The 26321-nt window shown below is 40.1% G+C and overlaps 1 protein-coding gene across 1 annotated transcript; it reads right to left on the reverse strand.

Annotated features, from left to right (window-relative positions):
• Positions 1-276: 276 nt before the first annotated feature.
• Positions 277-26226, reverse strand: rpa1 (replication protein A1). Its single transcript, XM_018665207.2, has 17 exons — positions 26059-26226; positions 25616-25663; positions 25127-25205; positions 24765-24873; positions 24530-24618; positions 24271-24345; positions 22900-23014; positions 21650-21752; positions 21457-21525; positions 20934-21126; positions 18658-18794; positions 17342-17490; positions 10513-10642; positions 7342-7518; positions 6397-6504; positions 5993-6079; positions 277-1123 (listed from the first exon to the last, which is right to left on the reverse strand). Exons 1-17 carry the CDS (start codon positions 26086-26088, stop codon positions 1019-1021), a joined length of 1803 nt encoding a protein of 600 aa, XP_018520723.1. The 5' UTR covers positions 26089-26226; the 3' UTR covers positions 277-1018.
• Between the last annotated feature and the right edge of the window lie 95 nt (positions 26227-26321).

Genomic DNA, 26321 nt, shown 5'->3' on the forward strand with positions numbered 1-26321 from the left:
TAATACAACATGAAAGTCAAGTTTGTAGGGGAATCTGTTGCACATCTGAGCAAAACCTGAGGAGATAGAGGGCATTGTGAGCCAGCCCTTGAATAAATCCCCTAAACATAGTGTAAAAAAAAAAAAAAAAAAAAAAATAGCCTACATGTTTTTGTTTGCTTTTAACAGGCACAGGCTGGGATCAGGTGCTGAAAGCTAAACATATTTCCACATTGTGCTTCATTTACTACAAATACACTTCTGGCAGCAGAGTATCCACTGTTAAACAGACACCTGTTGAATTCTTAACACCTTTATTTTCACATTCAAGTTTCACAGAAAAAAACTGAACTAGAGAACTCACAAAACAGTTAGAGGCATTGAAAATACATCTTGTACCTACTTAAATAGAATGCAGTACATTTTCTATTAGTAGCACTGTGCATGTGTATATGTGCTTATGTTTGCAAGTATGTGAGAGACGGAGCAAAAAAAAAAAGGAGTGGGAGAATAAACGGTCTTATCAGGGATGTGCAGGTCCAGCCCAGCCATTTTGAGTGCACATCAGAGGGTGAAAAAGAGTGCTAGCTACTGTGCTGGTCTTCTGCTTAAAGCAGCCCCCACCTCTACATGACCACAGCATATGCAGGAACAACTGGCTGACATAAGACAGACACAGTGATGATTTCTTTTGTGGCTTACTGACCCACTCTCTGCTCTGCCTCTCAGAATAACAGAAAGAGAGAGAAAAAATATCATTGTCTGTTCTGTTCACCAAAAAAAGACAGTTTTTAGAATCAGGCCACCAATAATTTCTCCACCAAGGAAAGGTGAACTTTTACTCCATTAGTACTTCATTAGTACTTTGAGGATTACTCATTCACAGAGAAGTAAACTGATAACAAAAAACTAAATACAAGTGCTCCAGGAGCAATAAATCTGTAATAAATTTCGAGTTGTTTGTTGGCTGTACAGATACAAAGGAAAAACTTGCAAAAGCAAGAAAAATCAGACCACTGAGAGCATAGAGCACAGGTTCCTACTGGGCAGCCAGTTTTCTTATGTTCATGATCAGCCTCTTGCTGTAGTCTTTATGGTCAACGGGCTTCACATCCATCACTGTGGCCTTGATCCTGGATTCATCCTGTCAGAAAAAAAAAAAAAAAAAACAATAAAAAAAAGCTGTTTGTATGACTGTATGATATGTTCACCTCTTTCACAGTAAAACCAAGGATCACAGGAACACACTTCCTCTATGTTTAATATTGACCTGTACATAGGTATGCTTCACATAAAAGCATGTGGTAGTCCCCCTATGTTGAACGTAAATGTAATGTAAACAAATGAAATGCATCAGCCCTTATAACTCAGTAGGAGTGGGATGAGTTCTCTGCCACGAGATCTTGCGATATTAAAACGTGACAATATTTCTCATCAGGTGAAAAGCTGTGTCACGAGACAGTATCCAGCTGCAACTAGCATGACCGACAAAATTTTGCTGCGTTCCAGTTGTACTTGGAAGTGGGAATTTCTGAGTTCCTAGTCTGAGATTTCAACTGGAGCGCCCAATGAAGTTGGATTTCCACTCAGAATTCGGAGAACCCACCATCTCCGTCATAAGAATTCAAGATGGCTGCTACTCACATCAACAGTAGAGAACAGTGCTAATTTTAATATTTATAGCAGTTCTGTGTTATTTGTTTCACATTAAGTCATGAACATGGTACTGTTCAGTCAAGTTGACAAAATACCACGTAGAGTACTGTTATCAACTGATATTGCTAACAGCGTTAAGTTTTTTTATGAACAGTTAAATTTGAGCAGCTTTTTAAGAACGTTTTGAAGTGTTTGAACTTTAAGGCTTTCCTGCGAGGGTCCAGTGTTTTCCCGACATTCCCGATTTATTTGCCCATGGCCGTCAACTAGTAGGTGACGACCCTCTCACTTCCGAGATCATATCTTTGGCTGGGCTGTGTAGTTGTAACCTGGAGACTGATGCAGACATCTTCCCCTCTCCTGGGACAAAGTGGGTTCGTGTGAGACATTTGGACTGGATACCTGAATTTTGTTGGCATTCAAATTAATGCTCTACAAAAAAAGAGGCAGCTTTCAAAGCCATAACCACCTCTACAGCTGTCTAGACAGGGGAAGGTCATTTCTACCAGGGCCATTATTCTTTGCACTGAAATAGAGGTTACACTCATTTTGTCTCCATTAATCCTCTGCTGCTGAAGTGAGTGAAATGTAAATCATCTTCCTTTGAACTGGTGCCCACGATTGTCAAGAATAGCTCGTTCTATATATTTCTCCTGTTTGGTTTGTGTGATGCAAGAGAAATATGGACAGGTTCAATACGAAATATGAAATAATGGAGAGTTACATCATCACAGTTTGACAAGTATTAGAATGCACAGGAATCAACTGTCACAGTGTACATCAATATAGATGAATGAACCAGATACTAAAACTGTACAATGCATTATTCAGAGAAAATCCATCACTCCTGGCTACTGTCTTGCAGAGAAAGTGGCCAGAAGTCAAATGATGAAATGGGAGCAATGTGGGAAACAGGTTGGGAGGGACCCAACCCGACCTGACCCGACCCCCCCAGGAATTTATCTTTATCTTTCAGAAACATGGATGCTTAGCTCTGAGACTTGAGTGTCATCATCAGTGCAGAAGTATCTTATATAATAACTTTAAGGGTGAAGTCCTAGCTTAGACTTAAACGCCCCTGTCTGGACAGCTACATTTACAAACTGCGGTAAAGTCACATTTTTAGCAAAGTAGGATAAAAAAAAAAAATCAAAACAATGACTTTGTTTAGTTTAATCAAGTTTAACCATAAGCCCAAAAAGTGTGCACAGTGCTCTGCTAAAAACAAATCTATTCTCTTTTATGATCAATGTTGTGCAAGCCTTGAAATTAAATACATGCACTGTGTGAATAAATCATCCCCTGAAATGTTTTAATCACAAACCAAATGATATTAAATGTTATAAATGTCACTACAATTTCTCAAAATGTTGATATGGTAATTTTCCTAACAAATTTCTGTAAACTAATTTGGTGTTAATCGTTAAACACAATAATAGCAGGGTTTTCTTCCCCGTGGAAATAACAATAATGGATACTCAGTCCTCTAATAATCGAAGGGTTATTACAGTGATTTTCTTGTATCCTACATCCATCATAGTTCTCTCACAGTAATGTTGACAGTGGATGCAGTTGATGAGTGGGTGAGTTTACATTAGGTGTGTGTCTGTGTATGTGTGTGTGTGTGTGTGTGAGAATCTGTAAGCAGCCAACATCGCACAGCCAAGCTGGGTGTTGATCTGCACTTGGACAACCTGTGCTGGGCCCCCTACAGCTATCACTGCAAGTGTGTATACACAGGAGCACGAGAGGAACAACACACATAAATTTGCTCCACTGTGACCTTTTTCTAACAACTTTAAACTCGCCAGGGAACACTTAACAGCAAACAAGAGCCTGGGAAACTAACAATTTCATGCGTGCAAAACAAGGCACCTTATCTCCTCTACAGCTTTTAAAAGAGAGCAGCAGGGATGAGGAGTCCACTGAAAGTTCACACAGATGCTCATAAACTAACATCTAAGAAGTACCTTACAAATCAGTCAAATTTTCCTCTTTAAACACCTGTATATTTGATCCCTGCACACAAAGCTACACTAGTGGTTCTTACCCAGCCTTGGTTAAGTGCAATGGATCTTTGGTAGAATACAAAGCCAACAGTGCTGAGGGGGGTCAAGCGTTACCACTTCACTGCTCTTGACACTCACACCCGCACCTTGCGCTGTAATTTAACAGTGGTGCTATAGACTCCATCATACAATTAGTAATGGTCACATCTCATCAGTCAGACAGGATTTATGAGGGCAGTATGAAAAATATTAGCCACACATCCATCTGCAATGGAAACAGAAATGTGGTGGAGACTGGACCAGCGCTGCAATGAAAAGCCTTGGACAAAGAGCAGTATCAATATCCCCTTTTCCATCTGTCATCCTTTTCAATGCACTTAAACCAGTCACATCTAAATAAAGCCTACAGGGAGAGAGAAATGAGACCTAAATAACAGCACAACAGTTTAAATATCATAGCCACAAGCAGGCATTCTAGTCAAGTTAAAGATTTATGACAGTCAAGTACTGGGTGGTAATATTTAAAAGATTGTGTTTTGACAGTAATAACACATTCATCTGCTGACATTCTGAGACTGACAGTACAATTGCTTAAACACAACATCAAGATACCATCAATATTTGGAATGGCTACATGTAACTTTGAGTTTGATCTGTATGAAAGTAATTACCTTATGCATCGCGCCTGCATGAACCAAATACACATCACACTTGTTTTGGCAAATAAACTGTAATTAATCATGGGGTGTTTTAAATTAATAGCATCAAGTAAAGCACATCACATGACATAGCTTTTGGTTCCCAATGCCACCCCACATTTATCCTTAAAAAGACTTTTTGCTCATTTATTGTTTTGATGCTAGAATGAGATTAATTATGGCTGGACACACATGAATGTTTTGACTTTATCCTTAATGGGACACTGTTTGCCTCTATCAACAGTTTTGCTTAATAAGAACTTTGTGTCAATTTGAGTTTTGGTTTAGTGTGATATGGAACTACAAATGTATCACAACACTTTAATTTCATGCATACTAATGTCTAGTAAATCTTGATTATTCTTGATACTAACTGCAGAGTCATTATCTACCACACAACATTATGCAATATAATAATAATAATAAAGATCTTAGCTGTACATAAGTTATATGTAATATACCAATTATGATGCATCTAATGATTACTGTTGTTATCGATTGATCTATTAATCTTTTTTTTTTAATTAATTGATTAAATCGTTTAGTTGTGAAAAAGGTCCACTACATTTGGATGTCTTCAAATCGCTTGTTTTGTTTGACCGACAGCCCAAAACTAATTTACAGTGTAAATATTAAACTGAAGCCAGTGAATTTTGCATTTTGCTTAAGATTAACAGTACAAATGCTGCTGATTTTCCAACAATAATATATCAGCTTACATAAGTGTTGCATAGACATCTGCTTCCATTACAGACAGCGTCATATGGCAGGTGATAATTATATTGATTCATTCATTGATTCATTGATAATAAGTGTATAATGTTCTCAACTGTCCTGATAAACCCTGTTCAAGAGTCCTTATCCAAACTACAGTCTCAGTATCATACAACCAGATGGATTGGTGCCATTAACTGTTAAGGGCCTGCTTTGTCCTACATCAAGCCTATACAACATTGTACAGATGACAACATGTGAGAGCATGCCACAATGGCTGGCTTGTTACATTGAGAAGGAGAAAAACTGAAAAAGAGGTTGCAGGTGTCTCTGTTGAAGGAATATGGGGTTTGGAGGCAGCAGCCAATACCTGCTTGTAGCAGTGCCATTGGCAGTTAGGATGCAGAGCTGAATGTGACAGACACAGTGGCCTCTTCTGTGTGTTAAAGGCGGATGCAGGCTCTCTGGCTCAGCTCCAGACTTCCTGCTCAGAGTCCCAGCCCAATCAATTCTTTTATGTGCTTCCCTCAAAACAAACCTCTATCTGTGTAGCCTACAGGAAATAGTGACCGCGACTAATCTGCGTGTGCACCCCTCACAAAGCCACTGAAAATGAGCAGCGTTCTAGGGCAAACACTCAATTTTTTAGAGGTGGTTCTGTCAGTCAAAATGAAAGCTAGGTAGTTTTGTTAATGACTGGGAAAACCATCAAAGATGAAAAAAACAACAGCTGAAACATCAAGAACCTGTGCTATGCATATTTAGCCTACAAAGGAATATTGGTGGTTTAGGGTCATCTTTTTTCTCCTCCCAGTCTCTGTCACAGGAATATTTTCGACTGTACTACAGCAATATGGTCCGTCTGGAAAGCATGCTGCGGTGACAACAAACACGCTGGCATTTTATCAGACTAATTAACATCCCTGTTTTACTTACATTATACGTTTCCAGCTTTACTCTGTTGCGGAAGACAAACGTATTGAAGTTGGCTTGTTGGAAGATCTCATCGAAGGCGGTTTCGTTCTGAAATTGAGAAAAATAAGATTGGCTCAATTTCAATGCAAGAAGTACACATACCACTTTAATCAAATGGTATTTTCATCACAGTCTCAAGTGCACAATAAAATAGGTGCCTGATAACTGAACACTCAGAAAGAAATGACTCCTGTGATTTTCTAAGTAATTATGCCTGGAAGGAATGAAGCACAGTGGGCATCTTTAACACAAATTTGTCTATGCAAGATTGTGTGCGTGTGCTTAGCAGTCACAAAGTCTGAGGTTTAGCTCTTGTTCTGGCCATTTCCTGAGGCCAGTATTACATTCAGGAAGGACAGTCTCACCGAGTCCTTGAGCTGCCCTAAGTAAGCTGCATTCTGGCCCAGGATGGCCTCTGCACTCTCCTGGAAGCAAGTCACCCACTGGTTGTCCCCGTAATCTGCAATGTTGGCCTGACGGAACAAAAGACAACAGTAAATAGGAAGTAAAGTTTAATGCATACACAAGTTAGATCAATCTGGTGTTTGTCCGACAGAGTAGTTGTTTAATGCTTAAATATGGTATGTTGCTAACTAAATGCATTACATCCTCCAATTAGCCTATATCCTGCTGACAAGCCTGGCAAAACAAGCAGAGTCACAGTGTACGTGGAAGCAAATTCACAGCTTATGCTACAGCTTGTGAAGAATAACAATATGTCGACTGGTGAGTGGTACAAAACAAAAGCCGCTTATTTCAGATGCCTGGCTGCAATTTCTCTGATGCTGACTAAGTGAGTTTTTTGTATTTAACGTTGTTGTTCTTTTTATTTGTTTGGGGTTTTTTTTTTTTTTTTTCAAAATAATGTTTGTGTGCAAATGAGGTGAGAGTCTGTGTTTGTGTTCAGTGCTGCACTTTATGTAAAATGACTAACAGCACAGTATGGAAAGCTGCAGCAATTAACTCGACGACGCAAGAGTAAAGACAAACTAAAATTAACTTTTCATCACACTGTGTCACAGAAACAGCAGAAGTGGCTTTAAATTTAACTACAGAGAGCAGATCAGGGCAATGTTGCACCACAGGGGGTAAGCCATGCGACGAAAGAGTGGCTTGAGTCCCAGGAGGCAGAAAGACGAATAAGGACAGTAAGTCAGGAGAACAGAAAGACAAGGCAACGAGTAGGACTAGAAGGAAGTAACAGGGATTTAAGATGTGTGCATTTGCATATATGCTTGGGTGTGCATGTGTGGCACCGCTAAAAAAGAGTTGGTTGGAAGTTTTGGGCAATCCACTGCTGAGTCACTTACAGAAAGGATGAGGCGGTACTTGAAGTTGGGGAACTCTTTGTCACACTTCTCACAGCGGTACATGCCATTTTGTTGGTCTACCACTTTTTTGTTGCAGTCTTGGCTCGGGCAGGCCTGGTAAAGGCAGTTTTCCTTGCGCAGGTACACTATGGTAGCAATGCAGGTGTAGTAGTCTGCCTAAAAAGGAATACAACAAACAAAAATCCATATAAACAAAAGTTCAATGCCAAATAAAGTTACTGAAATTTGCCTTCTTACTAGATGCAGCCTTCTCTCTCTCACGACCTTTGAGTTTTATATGTTAAACATGTTGACTGTTGAAAACCAGGAAAAAAAACAGCATGAAATTAACATTAAGATGGCATTTTCAGGAGCATGTAGTGGAGTATGTGAACAGGCAGAAAGCAGCATTTGTGCAGAGGATGCAAACTTTCAACCAGACTCCTGATGGCTCTGACACAAATGCAAACTAGTGAGGTAGCTGCTGCTTTTGTGAGGAAGAAGCAAAACTTTTGCTCTTCTACATGTAAACAGCCTTCAGAAAACATTCCTAGTTGGCATGGAAAATACCCAAGCAGGCGATTTGAAATTCACATTGGATAGAAATAGATGAGTATAAAAAAGAGGCTCTGGATGTGCTGTGATGAAGAGATGAAAAGTTTCAACATGTTGGCAGATGAGTCACATCACCTTTTTGCATTTGCAAGGGTTTCCTCATGCGGGGCAGGCCCCGATGCACACAACAGAGAGTCGTCACACCCTAACAGCTCATTGTTTTGGACAGAGTCACCCCTTTGTACTAACCTCAGCATCAGCTGTGATTGCAGAGAGGAGACGAGGCCACTACATGCTTTGATAAAGGCTAAAGGTGCCAGTTCAGAGTCAGGGAGCAGAGCAACAGGCTCGCTACTTTGGCACCTTAACGTCTATGTACATCAACCCTTCATTTATGCCACTATGTAAATGCAATTATGCAAAGACCGCTTAAGGCCAGGCGTCTGTAATTAGAGTTTTTCCAAAGTACTGAAAAAAGAAACTGGCATATTTTGAAAAAGTAAAATTCATCTTTAAAGTATTTCAGTGATCTGGCCATTATAAGTCATTCCCACCATCAAAACAAAGCTTTTTAAGAATTGTACACAGTACACAGTCAAAAGACACTTTGCTGAGGGAAAATAGACAAGAAAACTATTCAAAAACAGTACATAACGCTTTCATGAAAATCAGTTCTCTTTTCTCCCTCTCTCTCTCCAAGTGCTGACCATTATGTTAGTATGAGAAAGGCATTGGACCCCAATTAACTTCAAAAACAGGACAATTGATACTCCATGTCACTTTGGATAAATAAGAAAGCCCTTAACAGTGTGGCAAACAAGAAAGCCAAACAAAATAAGAGAAAATCATCCTGTGTCAATGCACAGAGCCGTGGGCTGTTCTTTAATTACCGTTTTGATTTACCAAAAACAAACCAGACATCAACCTCTACTTCCTTTCCAAAAGAGGTTCAATTAATCAAGTAAATACCTCTTCAATTGGAGTGCGACTGCCACATTGGGAAGAGGACAGAAGAACGTGTTCCTCACCTCTGTCAAGGGTCTTTACAAATGCACTGTCAAGCCAACAAGAGGAAGGTGACTACTTACTGTCAGCAGAGGGCACGGGAGCAATGTGGAAACTTGAGATTGTGACACAAAGACTTTATGACAGGGACAATTAATTGCAGCAGACTTTGGGGGGGTGGGGGTCCTGAGAGGCCTGACCCCCATGCCCCTGTGTATGGGATGTCTCAGAGGGGTTGAGGACTGCCTCAGCTCAGCTGCTTTGTCACTACTAGGCCTCATCACATGCCTCCATAGCCCAGGGTCAAACCTTTCCTCCTCAACAGCAGGGAGCTAATGCCAGGGTAGGCTTTTCACCTGACAGGAGGCTAATGGTTACAGTCAGGATTTGAGGTGTGGAGGAAAAAAAATTTTGATGTTACCGCTTAAGCTCCATTGAAGGCCCTAGATGATAGAATAGCTGAAGCGGCTACATTAAAAGAGGCATAAGGAGGAGCAATAAGCCATTTACTATCTGTGACCGGGAATCCTGCAATGCTGGCCATAGAAGAGAGAATTATGAGTGCACCAGAAGTAGGACAGGGTCACTCACAGCCTCAGGCAGCTGACTTGCACGCACAGCTTCACCAGTGAGTAAAAAACCTGAAATTACTCATTCACAAAAACATATTTTTCACTTAATTGAGGCTTACAGATAATTGCTGCACTCGTTTAATCCATGTCTTTTAGTATTTCTCTTTGTTTTCTGAGGCACAGTGGCACCTCAAGTCTTCTTTGGGATTCCAACTAGACAATATATCCCATACCTCCAGTGTCTTACTCTCGTCTCTTACAGCCAAAACTGTTGTTCCTGTGCCTCTTGGTGCCCTATCATAATCGCTTACATCTATTAATTGTCTTAGTCTTAATGGGATATTTTCATCTCACTGTGATGATTGCTAATGTGCAGAGCATGTTAAATTACACAATTTCAGATCTCTGCACAGGTCACATTATCCGCCTTAGACAATTCATACACCTCTGTGAGCACCATTTCCTTCAACAGTATAATAAAAAGGGGGGTATTTAAAGAACAAATGTTACTTTACTTATCTGAGGGCAGTAATTTCATTACAGAGGGCAAAGAATAGAGCCTATGTAATCTTTTGTAATCAATACTAGAGATAAATGTGACTTTCACCAAGAACATAGACCAAAACTGTGAGAGGACACCGACAATGCAGGGGGATTAATGAGCAATAGGAGATAAGGAACCTTTGTGAAAACTGATATTAAGCACACATACCAGGTGGTGCAGTGATTTTGTGAATCAGTGATTATGAAGATTCATCACATTGACTGTCAATTAAAAGGTATCTCTGCAAAGCGGAGCTATAAGTGACAAGGTTACACTGCAGCCAGACTGTAAAGAACTGCAATGTGCACTGTGGGTTTTTAATAGCAGATGCAGCTTGACTGTGAGCACTTTCATATTTGTTGTTTGGGATTCAACACCGGCCTTTCAGTTTGTCCTTGAATATCTTCAAAGAGTCATCCTTGAATAACAATATGTCTGAGGTTACCATATCTTGAATGTTTGAGTGCATCAAGGCAAAGCTGAGCATGTGTGTACCTTGTCTCCATGTCCCAGGTGCTCCGTCTTAACGTCAGATAGAGCCTTCCAGTTGGTGTTTCCTCCCCCGCTGCCACCTTTCAACTCCGTCAGAGACTGTCCATCCATGGCATGGCCTTCCTTGTCATACCTATGTGAAATAAAGTGAATACCAGTTACTACTTATTTGAATTCAGTCATAGTCAACTATATATAGACTGCAACTAACAAATATATAAGTATAAATGTAATATATGATAATATAAGAGAATAAAAACATGGCAAAAAACAGGCATCACAATTTCCGGCCTAGTTGACAACTTCATATTTCTTATTTTGTCTGACTAACAGCCCAAAGACAAGGTATTAAGTTTAATATATAATGAGAGGACCTAGATAACCAGAAAATATTCAAATTTAGGAAATGGAAACAATTTAATATTTTCCCTTTTTCCTTTAAAACTGACTTACATCATCTCAATTGCAGCCAGTTCATTTTCTGTCACTTGACTACTCCAATATTCAACATCAGTTCAGCTCTATTAAGCTAAAATTGTATTTAGCATTGCACTCCTATAACATTAATAGATTGATGATAGGCAGTTTTCCGGAGAAATCTAAACATCATGTTTTCTGTTCCACTTACTCTTCCTCCTCAATCAAAACCTGGCACCTACATCACTCACAATGCAACTGGACTGGCAGCAGCTCTGTCACAGGATTTTGGTGTGTCATGCTAGTAGCAGCTAATGTAGCCTCAAGGACATCTGGAAAGATCACTTCTTTCTAGCTCTGCACACATTTCTTCTCATTTGCAAACTTGTAGTTTTCAGCCCCAATAGACTGATGAAGTAATTCATCAGATTTTGTGCAGCTCCCTCTGGAGCCACAGAAAGCCTTTATACAACTTTTTTCACATATGCGGTTATGCTCCCACCTGTAAACATATTTTAGTGTGTAAAATTGGGAGCATTTTCCTTTTAACTAAGTAAACTCTATAGTAAATCACTACATTAACTTAATAAAAAATAAATTTAGGACAGCTGTATCTCTACTAGATGGATTCGTATTGTTGGTATGCAGAGGCCCACTTTTGGACTGCACCATTATTAATTTTAATACATCCCAACCCGAACACAAAGCACAATACGCTGCTGTTCACATGGCTGTCAACAAACTGCAGGCTATCCAATTAACAGTTAGCTTAAAAAAAGAAAAAAATCTTGTTCCAGGCAGAGCATCCATTTGTGTTTGTCAAAGCAAAGGTGGCTCAGCTGAGAGCGAGGCAGGCTGAGAGGCTTGCGAAATGAATCAACAGCAGAGGGACAGATGAGCTGGCCAGGGTCAGGGCTGTTATGGTGATATCAGAAACCCATTTTCGCCCAATGTTCCTGGTAATTCAGGGAAGACAATAGGAAGAAGAAGAGGGACGGCAGGCCAGAAGAAGAAGAAAGATGGGTGGAGGTAAAATGCAGTTGAGGGGAAGGAAAAAAAAACAGTTTAAATGGTCAAAGAGATCAATAGAGCTTACTAATCTGTTGGCCACAAGGCAAAGTGGCACACAATGGGGAGGTCGGGTTGTAAATACTGGGAGAGCATGCCTTGCTCCTGGAGGCATGACTAATTGAAAATATCCCCATTAACGGTTCAGACTGTGGCCTGAGCAATGTGCAGACTGCCAGCTTCCCATTCCTGCTGACAAATGTGAGCAATTCTTTATGGTGGCACCAGTTTCCTCACCAGTGTACCTGCACTGCAGTGCTTTAATTGTGCCTGCACCCAGTTAGGAGCTTGAAAAAAAAAAAAAAAAGATATTCTGACAAATCAAATCAGACTTAATGGAGATATCATTTTCTGTCATAAGCCAACATGTCTCCTAAGACAGATGTACTACAGAAGAGAAAATGAAGTGACAAAAAAGCAGAGATGATTAAAAATGCATCACACTTTAAAGGTATGACTGCAGACTAGAAGGGCTTCTCAGTGTTACGTGGCTGCTCTGGACATCTGATTTGACAGATACCCCAAAAAAGGAGTGAAAAAACGTTCAACAAGATACCACAGTGAAAGCATCCAGTTCTAAAGCTGCTGCTGTTTTTATCATCACAGACAGCGAGGAGAGCAGGAAACAGGAACGGCACAGAAGACAGTGATCATGATGAAGGAGACAAAAAGAGGACAAATTAGATCTGGCAGAAAATGTGCAACAGTCAGTTGAAAGCAGGCAGATCCCAACTTAGAGCAACGTGGCGTCAGTGAGACAAACTATCTGCGGGAGCACTGAGATGGATGACTGGAGGCTGGCAGGCAAGCATGTGCATGCCACAGACATGTCAGATGTCACTGTGTCAATGAACAAGGACAGGACAGGAGCAGAGATATGTCAGAGGAGGTATGAAGGGATGATGGGAAATTCTCTAAACAGCATTCTCAGCTCCGGGCTAAGACTCTAATGCCTCAGCTAAGAGTAGCAAACACACCACAAACACGATTACTCCATGTTGTGTGTGACATGGTGTTAGCCACTTCATCTGTAGTGACTGACATGGGGTCAAATATGGAACTTGCAGCAAAGTAAAAGAAACCATGGTGGTAATTTATTTAACAGTAAAATTGATAAAATGTCTGTTCCTTTATTCTCATTTCTGTAAAATCACAGCAAAGTGTTTTTTCTCCTCATTATGGACAGATCAAACAGGCAGGAATCGGAAAACCACATGCACAAGAAAACACCGTAGAATAAAAGAGCAAGACTACAGCAATCAAATGTTTACATGTTATCTCTACACCCTAGGACTGTTCTGCATACATCAGTAGACTCAACAGTGTGTCATAATAGGTTGAATTTTAATGAGTTTGTTCTACACAGATACTATATCATAGAAAAACAGAACAAGTTATTCACGTTATTGTATTTTTCTGATTAAAAAGGGAATTAAATAATGCAGTCATAATGCAAAATGAATTCCCTGTTAACCTGTTACTATGCTGTAAAAAATTAAAATTAACATGATCTCAGCACATCTGCACAAATAAAAGATATCATATTGGAAAAGTTATTCATATGTGAGACAGAGTGACAGAGTAAAATGTAGCTTCCGACTCAGTATTTTGACTGAAAAACAATGAAGTTGCAAATGTACACTTGGCCAGTGTATGTAGTAGGATAAACTATCTATAGAAAGTCAAAGACCAGGCTGCAACAATTATTTTCTGATTATTTTCTCAATTCATCAACACTCAATTTGTTTATAAGATATCAGAAAATTGTGATAATGGTCATTCTAATCTCTAAAAACCCAAAGTGCTTGTCCCACCACTCTAAAAACTGAAGATGCTCAGTTTACTACCATCCATGACAAACAAAAGCAACAAATCCTTACATATGCGAGGATGTAACCAGCAAATATTTGGCATCTTTGCTTGAAACAAATAATCTATAAATCACAAAAAAAGCTAATTACATTAAATGAAATTTCTATCAACTAATTAATTTCTATCAATTAAGCGCCAAAACAATTCAGCAAACATAATATAGTATAGTGCTAATTAAATGTCAGTTCTGTATGCCACTGAGCAGATCCAGCATCTGGGGACTGGTCTGGTGTCTCTGGCTGAAGGTACTTTGCAATAATGACTGAAAGGAACTGCAGAATTCTTCACTTTGTCAGACACCTTTGTTAATAAATATGGTTCAAAACAAGTCAGTTACTAATTTAATTCCTCTAATAACTTAGTAATTCAGCCAGTTATTCAACATCTTGTTTTTTCCCCCAAATCAATACAGCACTGTGAAACATTTGGGTAAAATAACAGTCAATTAAATTGTGAGGCATCATGTTCACTGGATGACTGTGTTAAAGCTTGTTTGCCTCTCAGCTGACATAATTAATGTACTAACTATGTATTGTGTGGCCAGTACATGTGGAAATACAAGAGCCATGATAAGAAAGAGGACTTGTCAGCTTGGGATTGTGTGCCAAAATTAATTAATGGTGAATGTCTGAGATTGATAGCATCAAGAACTGAGACTTAATATGACATAGTGTAGCTAAGAGAAAAGTGACTGCCCTGCCTGACAGCATGGGAAGAGGCAGCACGAGCATTTCTAAATGTGCTGTTGCCACCTAATGGACAACTCCTTCTGCACAGTTAGATGGATAACAGTGTGAATGTGAATCTCATTTTTACACTGGTAATTTCCACAAAGAACTTACTGTGGATTTAATGTTAAGTTGGCAGCCTGTATCAAGTAACCTCAAAAAGAGGGTGGGGGCATAGAGCAAATGCAAGTTAACAATGCACTAAGACCCCAGATTAACCCATGGATCAAGATAATTAGTGCATAGTGCAGCATTCTTATTTGAGGAAATTAAAGCTATTTTCATCTCTGCAGGATTAATTAGTGTGACATTAAAGGGATACTACCCAGCTTTCCATATAAGAACACTGGAAAGTGCTGAATGGCACCACTAATGCTCTGTGTGAGTTTGAGTCAACAGCCCACCAAGGATAGACTATTCATTTGAGGAAGTCCCAGAGGTCTGCGCCAAAACACAATCAAATTAAGACGCCTCCGCACAAGTAAAACAATGATGTTTCAGCAGCCTTGGCTGTAGAGTAAAGGCATATCTTTGTTCTGCTGAGGGAGAAAAAGCGTCAGGTTTCTCTATGCAAGATTAAAAAACATCAGTATAACTGTTTTCCACATTCAGATTTTGGCTGTCTTCAACAGCTTGTACTCTTCCAGTGAAAATACACACTGACAATCTGCTTGTCATCACTACATACCATGTCGGTAATGCAGCATTAAAATAGAGATAAATAACTTAGGAGGCCATTATCTCCATTCTCCTAACAGCATGAAGCTGGCTTTGTTCTTGTCTTTACTATGGTGCTCACTTGGACTGACTTGGATTCAAAGTAATGAGTCAGGTCTGGCCTCCTTCCATCTGTGACTTTAAAACTGGTCATTATCAGGTGCCTGCAAACCTGCAGGAATCCATTGTCCAAAGAAGACCCACATGGTCCAACCCTTCTTCTGTGGTGAATAAACCAACACAAGGATTTAAGGATCATTATCTCTAGCTGTCCAACTGAGAACTGACTGGAGAAAGCAGGGCACATCCTTCTGTCATTAAGCAGAAGAGACCAGTGGAAGTGTGAAAAGCCTATGCTACAGCAGGGATGTGGAAACAGATTGAGGACCTAATGGTGTTTAAGTAAAAGAGAGCAGAAGACCCAGGAGTGGTACTGATAATAGACCATTTTCTATCACCACACAAATATAAAATAATCCCATTACAAAAATTTAACAGCAGTTCACAGTTGTTGGCATTCTGAGAAATCACATGACATTAAAAAAATACATATAAGATAGATATACATATTCAAAGAAGCCAGAGGCTAGTGCTAAAACTATCATCAAGAAATTACCATGAGCCAAGAAATCTGATTAAACAGGCATATTTGAGCATATTTTGTGATTTGTTTCTCACCAGCAAAGCAGAGTCACATTTCACTGCTCTGATTATGCAGATCAGGTCCTCTGATCAAGTATAAATACACACAGTCACATTTGTCATAGGCTGGAGAAAAAACTGCACTGAACTTGTCACAAAATAAATTTGAACGGTTTACCGTCTTTTATTTATCGATGCAGATCAGACACTGGCAGTGGGAGGTAAATAAATGAAACTCTTTGGATAGAATCAATTGTATCTCCACTCACAAACAGAGACGTCTGCCTGCTTGGGGACGGGCAGGTACGGCCTGCTTGATTAGGATCTCTCTAAGGAGGACAGATCAATCAGTTTGCCACAGCACTGGAGTGAAGTTAAGTGTAAGCCCCTCCCCCACCTCACCCCTCAGTCCATGTGAGCACTGCCTCATCTATCAATCATGTGCCAACCTGTGCCACATTTCACCATGTGTTCCTGGTAAACCTTAAAACACACTGACCAGGTGATGTCTTTTTTTAAAAATAGGCATAAAAATAGACAAGAAAAACTACAAAAATGCCTTTTATCCTCACCTCTGGCAAAAAAAAAAAATCAAATACATAAGGTGTAAACTTATTTCTGGTCATGTTATACACAGGGGAGAAGAAATAATTTAGGAAATTAACAATCGAGGAACTGGCACAGGAGCCTAAAGAAAAGATGAAAGCTCGAGGCTTAAATGTTTCTCTATTCCTTTGCAAGAAAAGCCAACGGGAAATCTTCAAGGAATGGAGTCACATGTCTTAATTGTGTTAGTGTAGTATAATACAACTCTGCATGTGGCTGAAGTACTTAGAATAAATTAAACTACAGTGCAGTACGTGACTACATGTGCACAGGTAACCACTGTGATTTAAGATATTTTGGTTAATATCCACATAATACCACGTGTTCAAGGGAAAACAAACATAAAAGAACATATGTACACACTACATAACCACACACACACACACATACACACACAAGGATAAAAGAAATGCTACAATCAACATAATCACACAGAAATGAGTCTGGATTTCATTTCATCTGGAAAGGCGATTAGAGGAGTAAAAAACGCATTTCCACAGATTAAGTATGATTTCCATTTATATGTAATGCTTCATTGAAGCACCCCCCTCCCCCCCACATTGTGGCTAATGGGGGAAAGCTAATCTTGATAATGAGAATCAGAGCATGCACTTTCTCAACTTGGGTAATGGAAACATGCCGTTTAAATCCTTTGACTTCTTCAATTTCAACAGTAATACTCGCAGGTGAGAAGCTGGCTTCCAGAGGGTGAAATAAATAAGAAAAAGCCCTCTGGCGTTAAATGTATACCCATGTTTTATACCTGCTGTAAAAGCACTTACCAGCCTCTGAGCTTATATGCCTCGGGGATGTCTGGGTTGATCATCAGTGTGCTGTTGAAGGATGCAGAGAGGGACCGGCCTCCAAAGTCTGAAAGCTTCGCCCCCTTAATGGCTACAATGGGCTGTCCAGACCCATCAAACTTCTCTGCCTACACAAAGACAAAGGGCAGACGATGATTAAAACTTTGTTGTTACTTGTATTTGTCTGGATTTCATTTCCTGTTTCTTTGTTTATCAAGTTCTGTGTTAGATAGATGTTAAGATCCGCATTTCCATCTGAACCAAAGTGGTGGACTGCCTGAAAAAGAGACAGATTGGCTTTTCTATCCACAGCACCACAATGCTTAAATGCTTAAAAATCTGAACTTTTTTCCCCTCTAACAAAAGACAGAACTATGAGCAGTCTCAAAATTACTGTGAAATTGTTTTTAAATATTTTTTGTTTACTTGATTTGCAGTTTCACAGTTTTTCAGCACCATTTACAATAATAACCTGAGGACAGCAGCAGAGGAAAAACAGTAACGGAGAGAGGAGGGGGCAACAGTAGAGCCTTCAGAGATTGGGAAAAATATCCCCAACACTTGTTGTTTGGCATCGCCATTGTTCTTTATAAACTATACATCTTGTGTACCTCAGCACATCCCTCTGGAAAAGGGGTATCTGTCGAACAAACAAACAGGGAACACTGTGCTTCTTGTCAGGAGGAAAGAAATGGTGGCAAACTCAGCACAGTCCCTCTGAGCCAAAGGTAAAAATCAACTGCAGGAGCGCAGTTACTTCATCACCCTGTGACAGGGAATTTAGTCAACGATTTCCACCTCCATTAAACACTGCACACACTGTTAACTGTCTTTGGTTCTGAAACTGCTGAACAGTGATCAGCAAACGTGCTGAACAACCTCTTTAATTAAAATATCTTCCTGGCATAGTATCACCAAAAACTGAAGATTATAAGCTCCACACAGGTAGCGTTTATTACAGCCTTGTGTCATTGTGTTCACCCTCTGAATGCGTGCTCCAGCTTTAGTTCAGCTTCAACCATTCAAGACTAAACGGTCTTAAAATCTCTTAAATAAAAATAGGTTTTGTGGGTTAGACAATTTCACAGATTGTCTCTACACTTTTTTCTTCCAGATGATGATTATTAACATTTGGAAAGACAAGTGCCCTGAGAAGAAAGCGTAACCATTACAATAAGCACATCCTTGCATTGAAAGGCTGGTATTGATTCCCATCAGCTGTTTAAAAAGCTCCAGACACAACACCATTATTGCCCCATTACGCCTTTTACTCTCCATCTAATGTCTATACTCACTTCCTCTCCCCACAGTGTCACAGTCACCACCTTCCCAGACATGTCCATCAGACTGAGCGTCCTCTTCGTCACTTCTCTGTTAGACTTTGTTGTGATGCGGGTCACCTCCTCCACACTCTTGCAGACTCCAATAACATCTGTAATGAAAAGCAAAATCAGTGTTACACATTAGCAGAGGACACTGGCTTTGTTTTTTCCTTTTTTCCTGAACGACTCACTTGTACAGTTGTGTCTCCTTAGATTGCATCACATCCTGCATATGATGTTGTGGTATGGTTTAATTTTCCCAGCAAACCAATTGCTCCCAAATATACATATCATAAATATTGATTGTGGCGTTTATGTCCACAGGTCACTCTAGGTCACATGGTTTCCAGCACAAATTGCCTCTAGGGATATAAGTGATTTATGCATTTCATATAGGTCACTGGTCCTGTATATCAGGCTCTTACAGCCATAATGTAGCAGAGAATCCATGAAATAGGCTTTAATTGTTTCAACAAATGCACTTAATCAAGCACACATTGTTGACTAATGCAATCAAGCACAATAGATGAGAAGAGAACAATTTATTTGTAAAGGTGCAAGAGTGACATCAACATTACTCATCATCTCAAACCCCCACCTCCACTGAATAAAGGGATTTTTTATCATGATGAAAAAATGTAAGGTTTGTTGCCGACTGGTATGCAGGAAAGAAATTACTCAGACAGCAGTACAAGCTGCAGTCTTCATTAAAAGAATTACAAGCAAGTTCATTATTACTTCATTCTACCTGTGACAGCAGGTTCTCATTTTCTCATCGGCTCCACCATAGGGCCCAAAGTCAATCTGCACTACAGGCTATTACTGTCATCAGTATTATTAATACCACTTTTATCTCTCTGCTCGTATACTGTAATTACCTCAACCTCCCAGCATATCCGGCTCTACTTTCTGGTACAAAACTCTATCCTCTGCTTATGATAGCTTATGATTGGGTGCTTGGGAACACCTCAGCAGGAGCTGGGCTCTGACCATCAGTTGGCTGGTTTGTGCTTTTTTTGCAATACACAGTGCTTAAGAGAATTATGATGTGTTTACGCCTCACAGAACATAAGCTCTCCATAAAGGAAAAAGCAATGTGCACTTACGCAGCAGGAATTATAGAAGACACACAGGCATAAGCCACCTGTAGTTTGATGCAAGGTGCATTCACTGATGGGTAATGACGTTATTGCTCCCCTATGGATCATTTAATATAACTCTGCTTCCTGTACATTTGTTTAGGGCACAGAATACATAAGACAACATCAAACCTAATGTCTCATAAAATGGGTTGGCAAAACGTGGCCACCATTCAAACAGAACAAACAGCTCTTATTAAACGGATCATCCCATTACAACAATGTAGCATAGGAACAAACTCAGCCTCAAGCTCTTTCCTGAAAGGGTTTACGCAGAGACAGAATGTCTCTGGTAGTCGGCCTCGGTGGCTTTCTCAACAGAACAAGTCAGATTCTCAAGTAATGCAAATTGTGCTTACATATCCATTGGAAAAACAATGCCAATTCACCACCCACTCTTTAATTTGTTAGTGGCCTATCAAAAAGAACAGGCATATCAGAGTTTGTCCTAACCAGCTGCTTGTGTACAATATTTTATACTGCAAAATGAGACTTTGTTTAGGAGGTGGAGCAGGTCTCAAGGGACAAAAGAGGCTGCAACTAAAAGGAAAGATCTTTATCAAGGCCCATTAAAAAAACTACTCTGACTCAACTTCAGAGGCAACACACTGAAGAGGCACGTACAGATCCAATGCTTTTATGTCTTCACCATATATCTAAACCTGTTAGGACTGTTCGCTACCTTTATTTAATTTCATAAATAAGCTGTTTTTAAATGCTTAATTCTGCTGTTCTCTCGGTTACATTGTACTTGAAGGGCTTAAAGTTGACAGTGTCACTCATTTATTCCACCCACTGTTTCGCTCTAGAAATATCATAAGCACCTGTAATAATTACTTGTGCTTGGATGTCTGAAACCTGAAAAAACACTCAAACTGTCAAGACTAATTTTTGGGCTTGACTCTGCACATTTTGTACTGATAAAATTTCAGGGTTTTATATTTTATTTTTGAGTATGCCATGTCTCTTTATATATAGTTGGGGCTGCAGGACTGTTTAGTACTTAGATCTCAAAATACAGTATAGAAACGTGAGAATAATCTAACTGTCTGGTAATTTAATGACGGGCTGGTTCGGAATGTTCTGTAGATCTTTACTTTTGTTCCTTACCAATGATGGCATCTTTGTCTCTATTCTCCAGGTCACTAATAGAGACAAAATCACACTGCACCATGGGAACATCACAGCTGTCGTCACAGGGGATGACTGTGGACTCTCCGCTGAAAGTCATCTCGTAGTCATTCTTCACTGATGTGTACTGTTTGTTGGCGATCTTCAGGGAGCACTTGGAGATGTAGTAGACCTGGCACATACAGATGGATGAACCACATGTTAATCAGAGATCTGGGGGGCGCATTTCACCTGACTGAAGTGGCGCAAACAAGATACGACTCCAGACAGTTTGGGGGGGGGGGAGAATCAACAAAGGCTGGCAGATGATCATAAGCCGCTTACTGTATGGGTACAGTGCAGCCGGATGACTCATTCCTAGTCTCTGCGGTTTTAACTCACAAAGTACTGGCAGCTGTTGACAGAACAGTTTATGGCCAAATCTGTCTTTAACAACATGATGAAAGAAAGTTTTGGCAGATAATTAGGACACCCTGAATCATTATCTGGAGGAAGATCTCACCTTGCCAACCTCAATCAGGGTGTAGAACTTGTCCACCTCCTGGTTGAAACCAGTCACTCGTATCTCTCCCTGTCAGAAAATAAAACAGTTGGTAAATACTAAAAGTGGGTCAGGCACTGTACAGGATTTCACAGGATTTTGTAGCTTATTTACATAACATGAAAATAAACAATGGGACCACATTAACACTCACGCTTTCATCCACAACTTCCATGGAGAAGAGTTTGCCATCACCGCGAGAGTTGCTCCACGTGCGGATGGTGCTCTTGTTGGTTACACGAGCACGGATGGTCCACCTATCACCCGGAGATGAAGCTGAGGTTATTCTTGTCGCTGTAGCTCATCTTCAGAGCACCTCATGGACCCAGAATTTAAACCTCCCCATATGCACTCGTTCATTCATCCATTCACTCATTTATTCACTAACGCAACCTTTTAATAACCTGCTCCCTAGTGGCCCTAGGGATGAACGGCAACGTGTGAGGATAACGCTGAGCCTGCGTCATTGACTTTCCTCCTCTGCAACAGGCTTTTAAGGGACATGTGGATTACTCATAGGAGGGAAAAGCACAGGTGTAGCTAATGGCATTAACAATGGCTGTTTCACTGAGGTGTGCCAGCAGCATGAGCCCTGCACTGGCATTCCTCAATAGGACATAGTCATTAGCAACGTTATCAGCAACACCTGTGTTCAATTCAACATGTCCTCTGTGAGAAAGGCTTATACTGTACAGCGGTGCAGGGTGGTTCATGCCTTGGTAACAAATGTCTATATCTTACACACCCACAATGGCATCAGTATCATTGTGGATATTTCAAGAAGTCTTTCACACATTCTTGCCATATATTGGTATTTTTAAAGGGATTTTTTTTTTTTTTTTTTTGAGAAGAAGAATTGTAACCTTGATCTGTACTAAGCAGGACATTTGCATTTTACAAGACAATTTAAAGGTGAAAAATGATTTTTCAGAACTTAGAATTACATAGACAAGGATCTCAATCATATCTTTCACATTTCTTTCAATACAGCAGTAAAGTAGTATTACAGGCCAATACAAAGAGGCTCACGCAGATAATGCAAAGAATAATTCCACTTCTACTCCCACTAGAATAGAATCCAATACCAGACAACTAAAGCTTTACAGTGGCCAGAGTTGATCCAGTGCCACATGAGCAGTATCTGTGGCAGATGTATTGTACTGAACTGCATTAAATTATTTAGGTGTTCATGACACTGTGCCTACCTCCTGCTGTTCTCGACATCTAGCTTCAACATGCAACACTTCATGTGGTCCTGCTGGTGCATAGTATGTTGTTTTTGTTTTTATTTAGTTGTTTTTAATTATACATGTGTGTAATGATGTGTTGTTACTGTTCCAAGTGGCAAGTATACAACTTTGTGACATGACATAACATTTCACACTGACTGGAAAACACACTCACTTGGACTGGTAGGGGTTGAGACTGGCAATGGGCACAACTTTGGAAGTGCCCCCTGGGGTATTGGGCACAGCAGATGGGGCCTTCTTCCCAAAGTCTCTATTAAAGCCTCTGTTCACTGTTGGAGGAATGAAGAGAGAAATAAATGATCCATGAAGAGCAGTGATGGAGGGGAGTCAAGAGAGAGGCGCATGCATTATTCATCAGAGACGAATTACAAAAATCCAATTTCGTTGGATTGCAACGTGTGATCACTGTAATTATCTCACTTCATGAGGGAAGTTTCATCAAAGAAAAACCTAATGAATTAAAGTAAATTTATCACCGTTGACTTGAATTGAGCGAGAGGAAAGACTCGAGCAGGAAACAAAAAATCTTGTCAAACCAAGTTGTTGGAGATGTGTGATCCAGCATTTCGGCGAGAAGGATGATTCACATTTCACAGAATCAGGGCAGACTGTGAAATGCTATAACAAACTGGAGCTGCTCTTCCCCCCGGAGAGCGGTGCTGTCTGACTTCGAGATTTTCCGTTTGAACAAGCGCTGCACATTTGATTTGTGTGCGTCTCACGCGGAGGATTAGAGTTCAAAGTGTCCACTTAAGTCCTCCCACTTTGCCAACCACTGCACTTCTGGTAATTAAGCCCCCAGATCAAGCAGCACACACAGAGAAATGAACAATGACTGTGCTGATGAGGAGGGTGCTTGCCACAACCTCAATTCCCACATGGCAGATTAGAGGGATGAAAACCTGCTATGACACACACTGGAAGACAGCAAAACCCTCCTGACAGCTGGATTGCACATCTCTCCTGGTCCAAGTTATTTGCTATGCTGTGATCCACTGCTTATCTTTAACGTGAACAACTGGCCAGTGTTTCGGAAATAAATCTGTTTGTTCATGGGGTTAATGCACACTCTCCTTGTAGTCTGTGTATTTGCACATTTGGGTATTTGACTGTGCATCCAAAAAAAAAAAAAAGAAGAAGAAAAAAAAGATAAATACTGTGATTGACATAGGCAGGCAGAGACAGCTACCCATCAACACAGGCTCATAGTTGTTGAAGTTTATCATACCAAGCATTCACATCAAAAGAGGGGAGCTCTGAAGACTTGTCAATAACACTCAGAAGAGGAAAAAAAAAACTTTCGAGAGAGGCTTGAGAAAGCTAAAAATGAAAATGTTTCTCAGCGGGCCTGTCAAAATTACTTGTGTCCTGTAAATCTGAGGGTCACCTAAATTATAGAACGCAGTAGAGAAATGCTGCCACCTGGTGGCTATTTAGGAGCTTTTTCTGCAACAACATGCACTCTGAACATTTTTTGCCCATTTTAACTCATGTTCCAAGAGTCAAAATAAAAACCTGCGCTCACCTTCATTTCTATTTTGTGGCTGCAGTGGAGGGCGGCTCTCAGGGACAGGAGCTGACTGCGGGGCTTTAGTCTGACCTATAAGAAAGATGTGACATTAACAGTGGCCTGCAGTGACACTACAACCCCAATATACATGACTGATGCACATCTAAATATCAATGTCACCTCATAAACATATTATCGGAGCACTGCTTCGAGATAAACATTAATTATTCAGCATGCAGAGAATATTATTATGAGCGGTGTTTCAAAGCCTTACCTTCTGTGTAAGGAGTAGGTTCACCTATTTTCCCAGCAACATCCTCAGCAGGCTTGATGACATCAATTTCCAAAATGATTACTATCCGTCTGTAATGAGTAATCTCCGTAAATAGCAGACAATAGCTTTGTGGACATCTTTAATATCTCCTCATGCTCACCTCAGCCAAAAATGATTCCAAAAGTCTCTCTGATCTAGTCTATGAGGTCAATAAAAGTACTGGAAAACCACATACCGTCCATCCTTCAGCATATTGGTCACATGCTTCTTCAGAACACAGATGCAGTTGGGGGCCAGCCTGTTCTCCTCTGCCATGATGTTCAGCTGGGTGGACAGCATGAAGGCTGCAAAGGTGCAGACAGATGAGAGGAGAGAATCAGCTTGATTCAACTGTGGGCCTCTCGAAAATAAAATAGTAAGAAGTACAGAAAAAAAAAAAATGGTTTACTGTCTGGATTGGATCCAAACTTGCTCTTTAGTATGTATCTAATAGTTTTGTGTCTAAAGTTTAAGATTAAATATGTACTATTTTGAATCTTTCAAGCAGATGGGAGAATTTGGTAAGAGTACACATGAGGCACTCTACTATATACTTACAGGACAGAGTGTGCCGCCCATCGCTCATCATCACCCGAAAGCGAGCTGGACCATTTCCCCCATCAATTTTGCGAATATTCTGAAAGGCGATGCAAGTAAATTATATTGTTCAATATATTCAAAGAACAATGTTAGTCTTACCAAATATTATTGGATCATGTGGTTACATATGATACTTATGATAGCATTCCATTAGTTTAGTTAGTTGATGTGCAGTGTGCCAGCCCACCCTCACCACTATTACACAGTGTAGTATTTTTTTTTTTTTAGCTCAAAGTTGTAGGTCATAACCTGAAATGTATATTTCTTAGAAAGCTGTTATACCCTGAAGAAAATAAGTGATCTGCCTTTGATTCAAACAGACGATTTGTGCATGTGGTGTCAGTGTTAATTGTTACTAAATACAGGAAAAGTAAGTGATGCAACCCAGTGGTTTAATGTGGGAAAAAAAAAAACTGTATGATCCCGGTTTTTTAGTTAATTACTCACCACACACTGAAGCACTGCGTCGTTGCCACCAGTGCCATTTGACAGAGCCTGTAAACACCAAGGTGTAATTAGCGTCGAACAATTTGACTGTCAGGTTTGATATTTTGCATAATGTTTCACTTGTAAACACCTCGAAAGTCGCCGTTTTCCTCAAAGCTAAATTAACCTTCATATCGACAGTTAACGTTAGAGCTCAATTTCGACCGTGTCTGACAGTTGGACGAAAGGATAACGTTACTATTTTAAAAAGATACAAAAGTTAACAACACAGCTAATGTTTCATCTTCATATTTAAGAAAGTGGGGATGTCAATAAGCGACTACTGGCTACTCCAGCTGAACAAAGACTGTTCAGCACAACTGCACCAAACAATCTTTCATTTTTGTTTTTCTTTTGAAAATCGTGTTTAAGCTTGCTAGTTATACTGCAAAGATGAACCTTACCTCTATCGCACCCTCTGAAAGCTTCGTCATGTTTGTGAAGAAGTGAATTAGCACCAAAAAACAAATTTACTGAAATATTAAGCGCACAGTCAAGGATACACTTCTTTCACTAACAGTCCTCTGTGAATTGTGTCGGTGGCGCCAACAGCTTGGACAAACGCGCCAAGCAACGTAAGTGCTGTTCCCATTTCCGTTTCCGTTCACAGATCTGACTTCAGTTTGCATTCTGTCAGCGCCGTTCATCTAATAGCCGGTTTAAAACT

This window comes from Lates calcarifer, linkage group LG21 (genome assembly GCF_001640805.2).
Source record: "Lates calcarifer isolate ASB-BC8 linkage group LG21, TLL_Latcal_v3, whole genome shotgun sequence".
Taxonomy (NCBI): Eukaryota; Metazoa; Chordata; class Actinopteri; family Centropomidae; genus Lates; species Lates calcarifer.

Bases quoted from the DNA above. Each gene is read 5' to 3' on its own strand.
- rpa1 (XM_018665207.2), bottom strand. From the start codon at position 26,088: ATGACGAAGCTTTCAGAGGGTGCGATAGAG. The intron at 25,206-25,615 runs GTGAGTAATTAA...ATCGCCTTTCAG, and splicing joins ACGCAGTGCTTCAGTGTGTG to AATATTCGCAAAATTGATGG. The intron at 24,874-25,126 runs GTAAGTATATAG...GCACCTTTGCAG, and splicing joins TGGGCGGCACACTCTGTCCT to CCTTCATGCTGTCCACCCAG.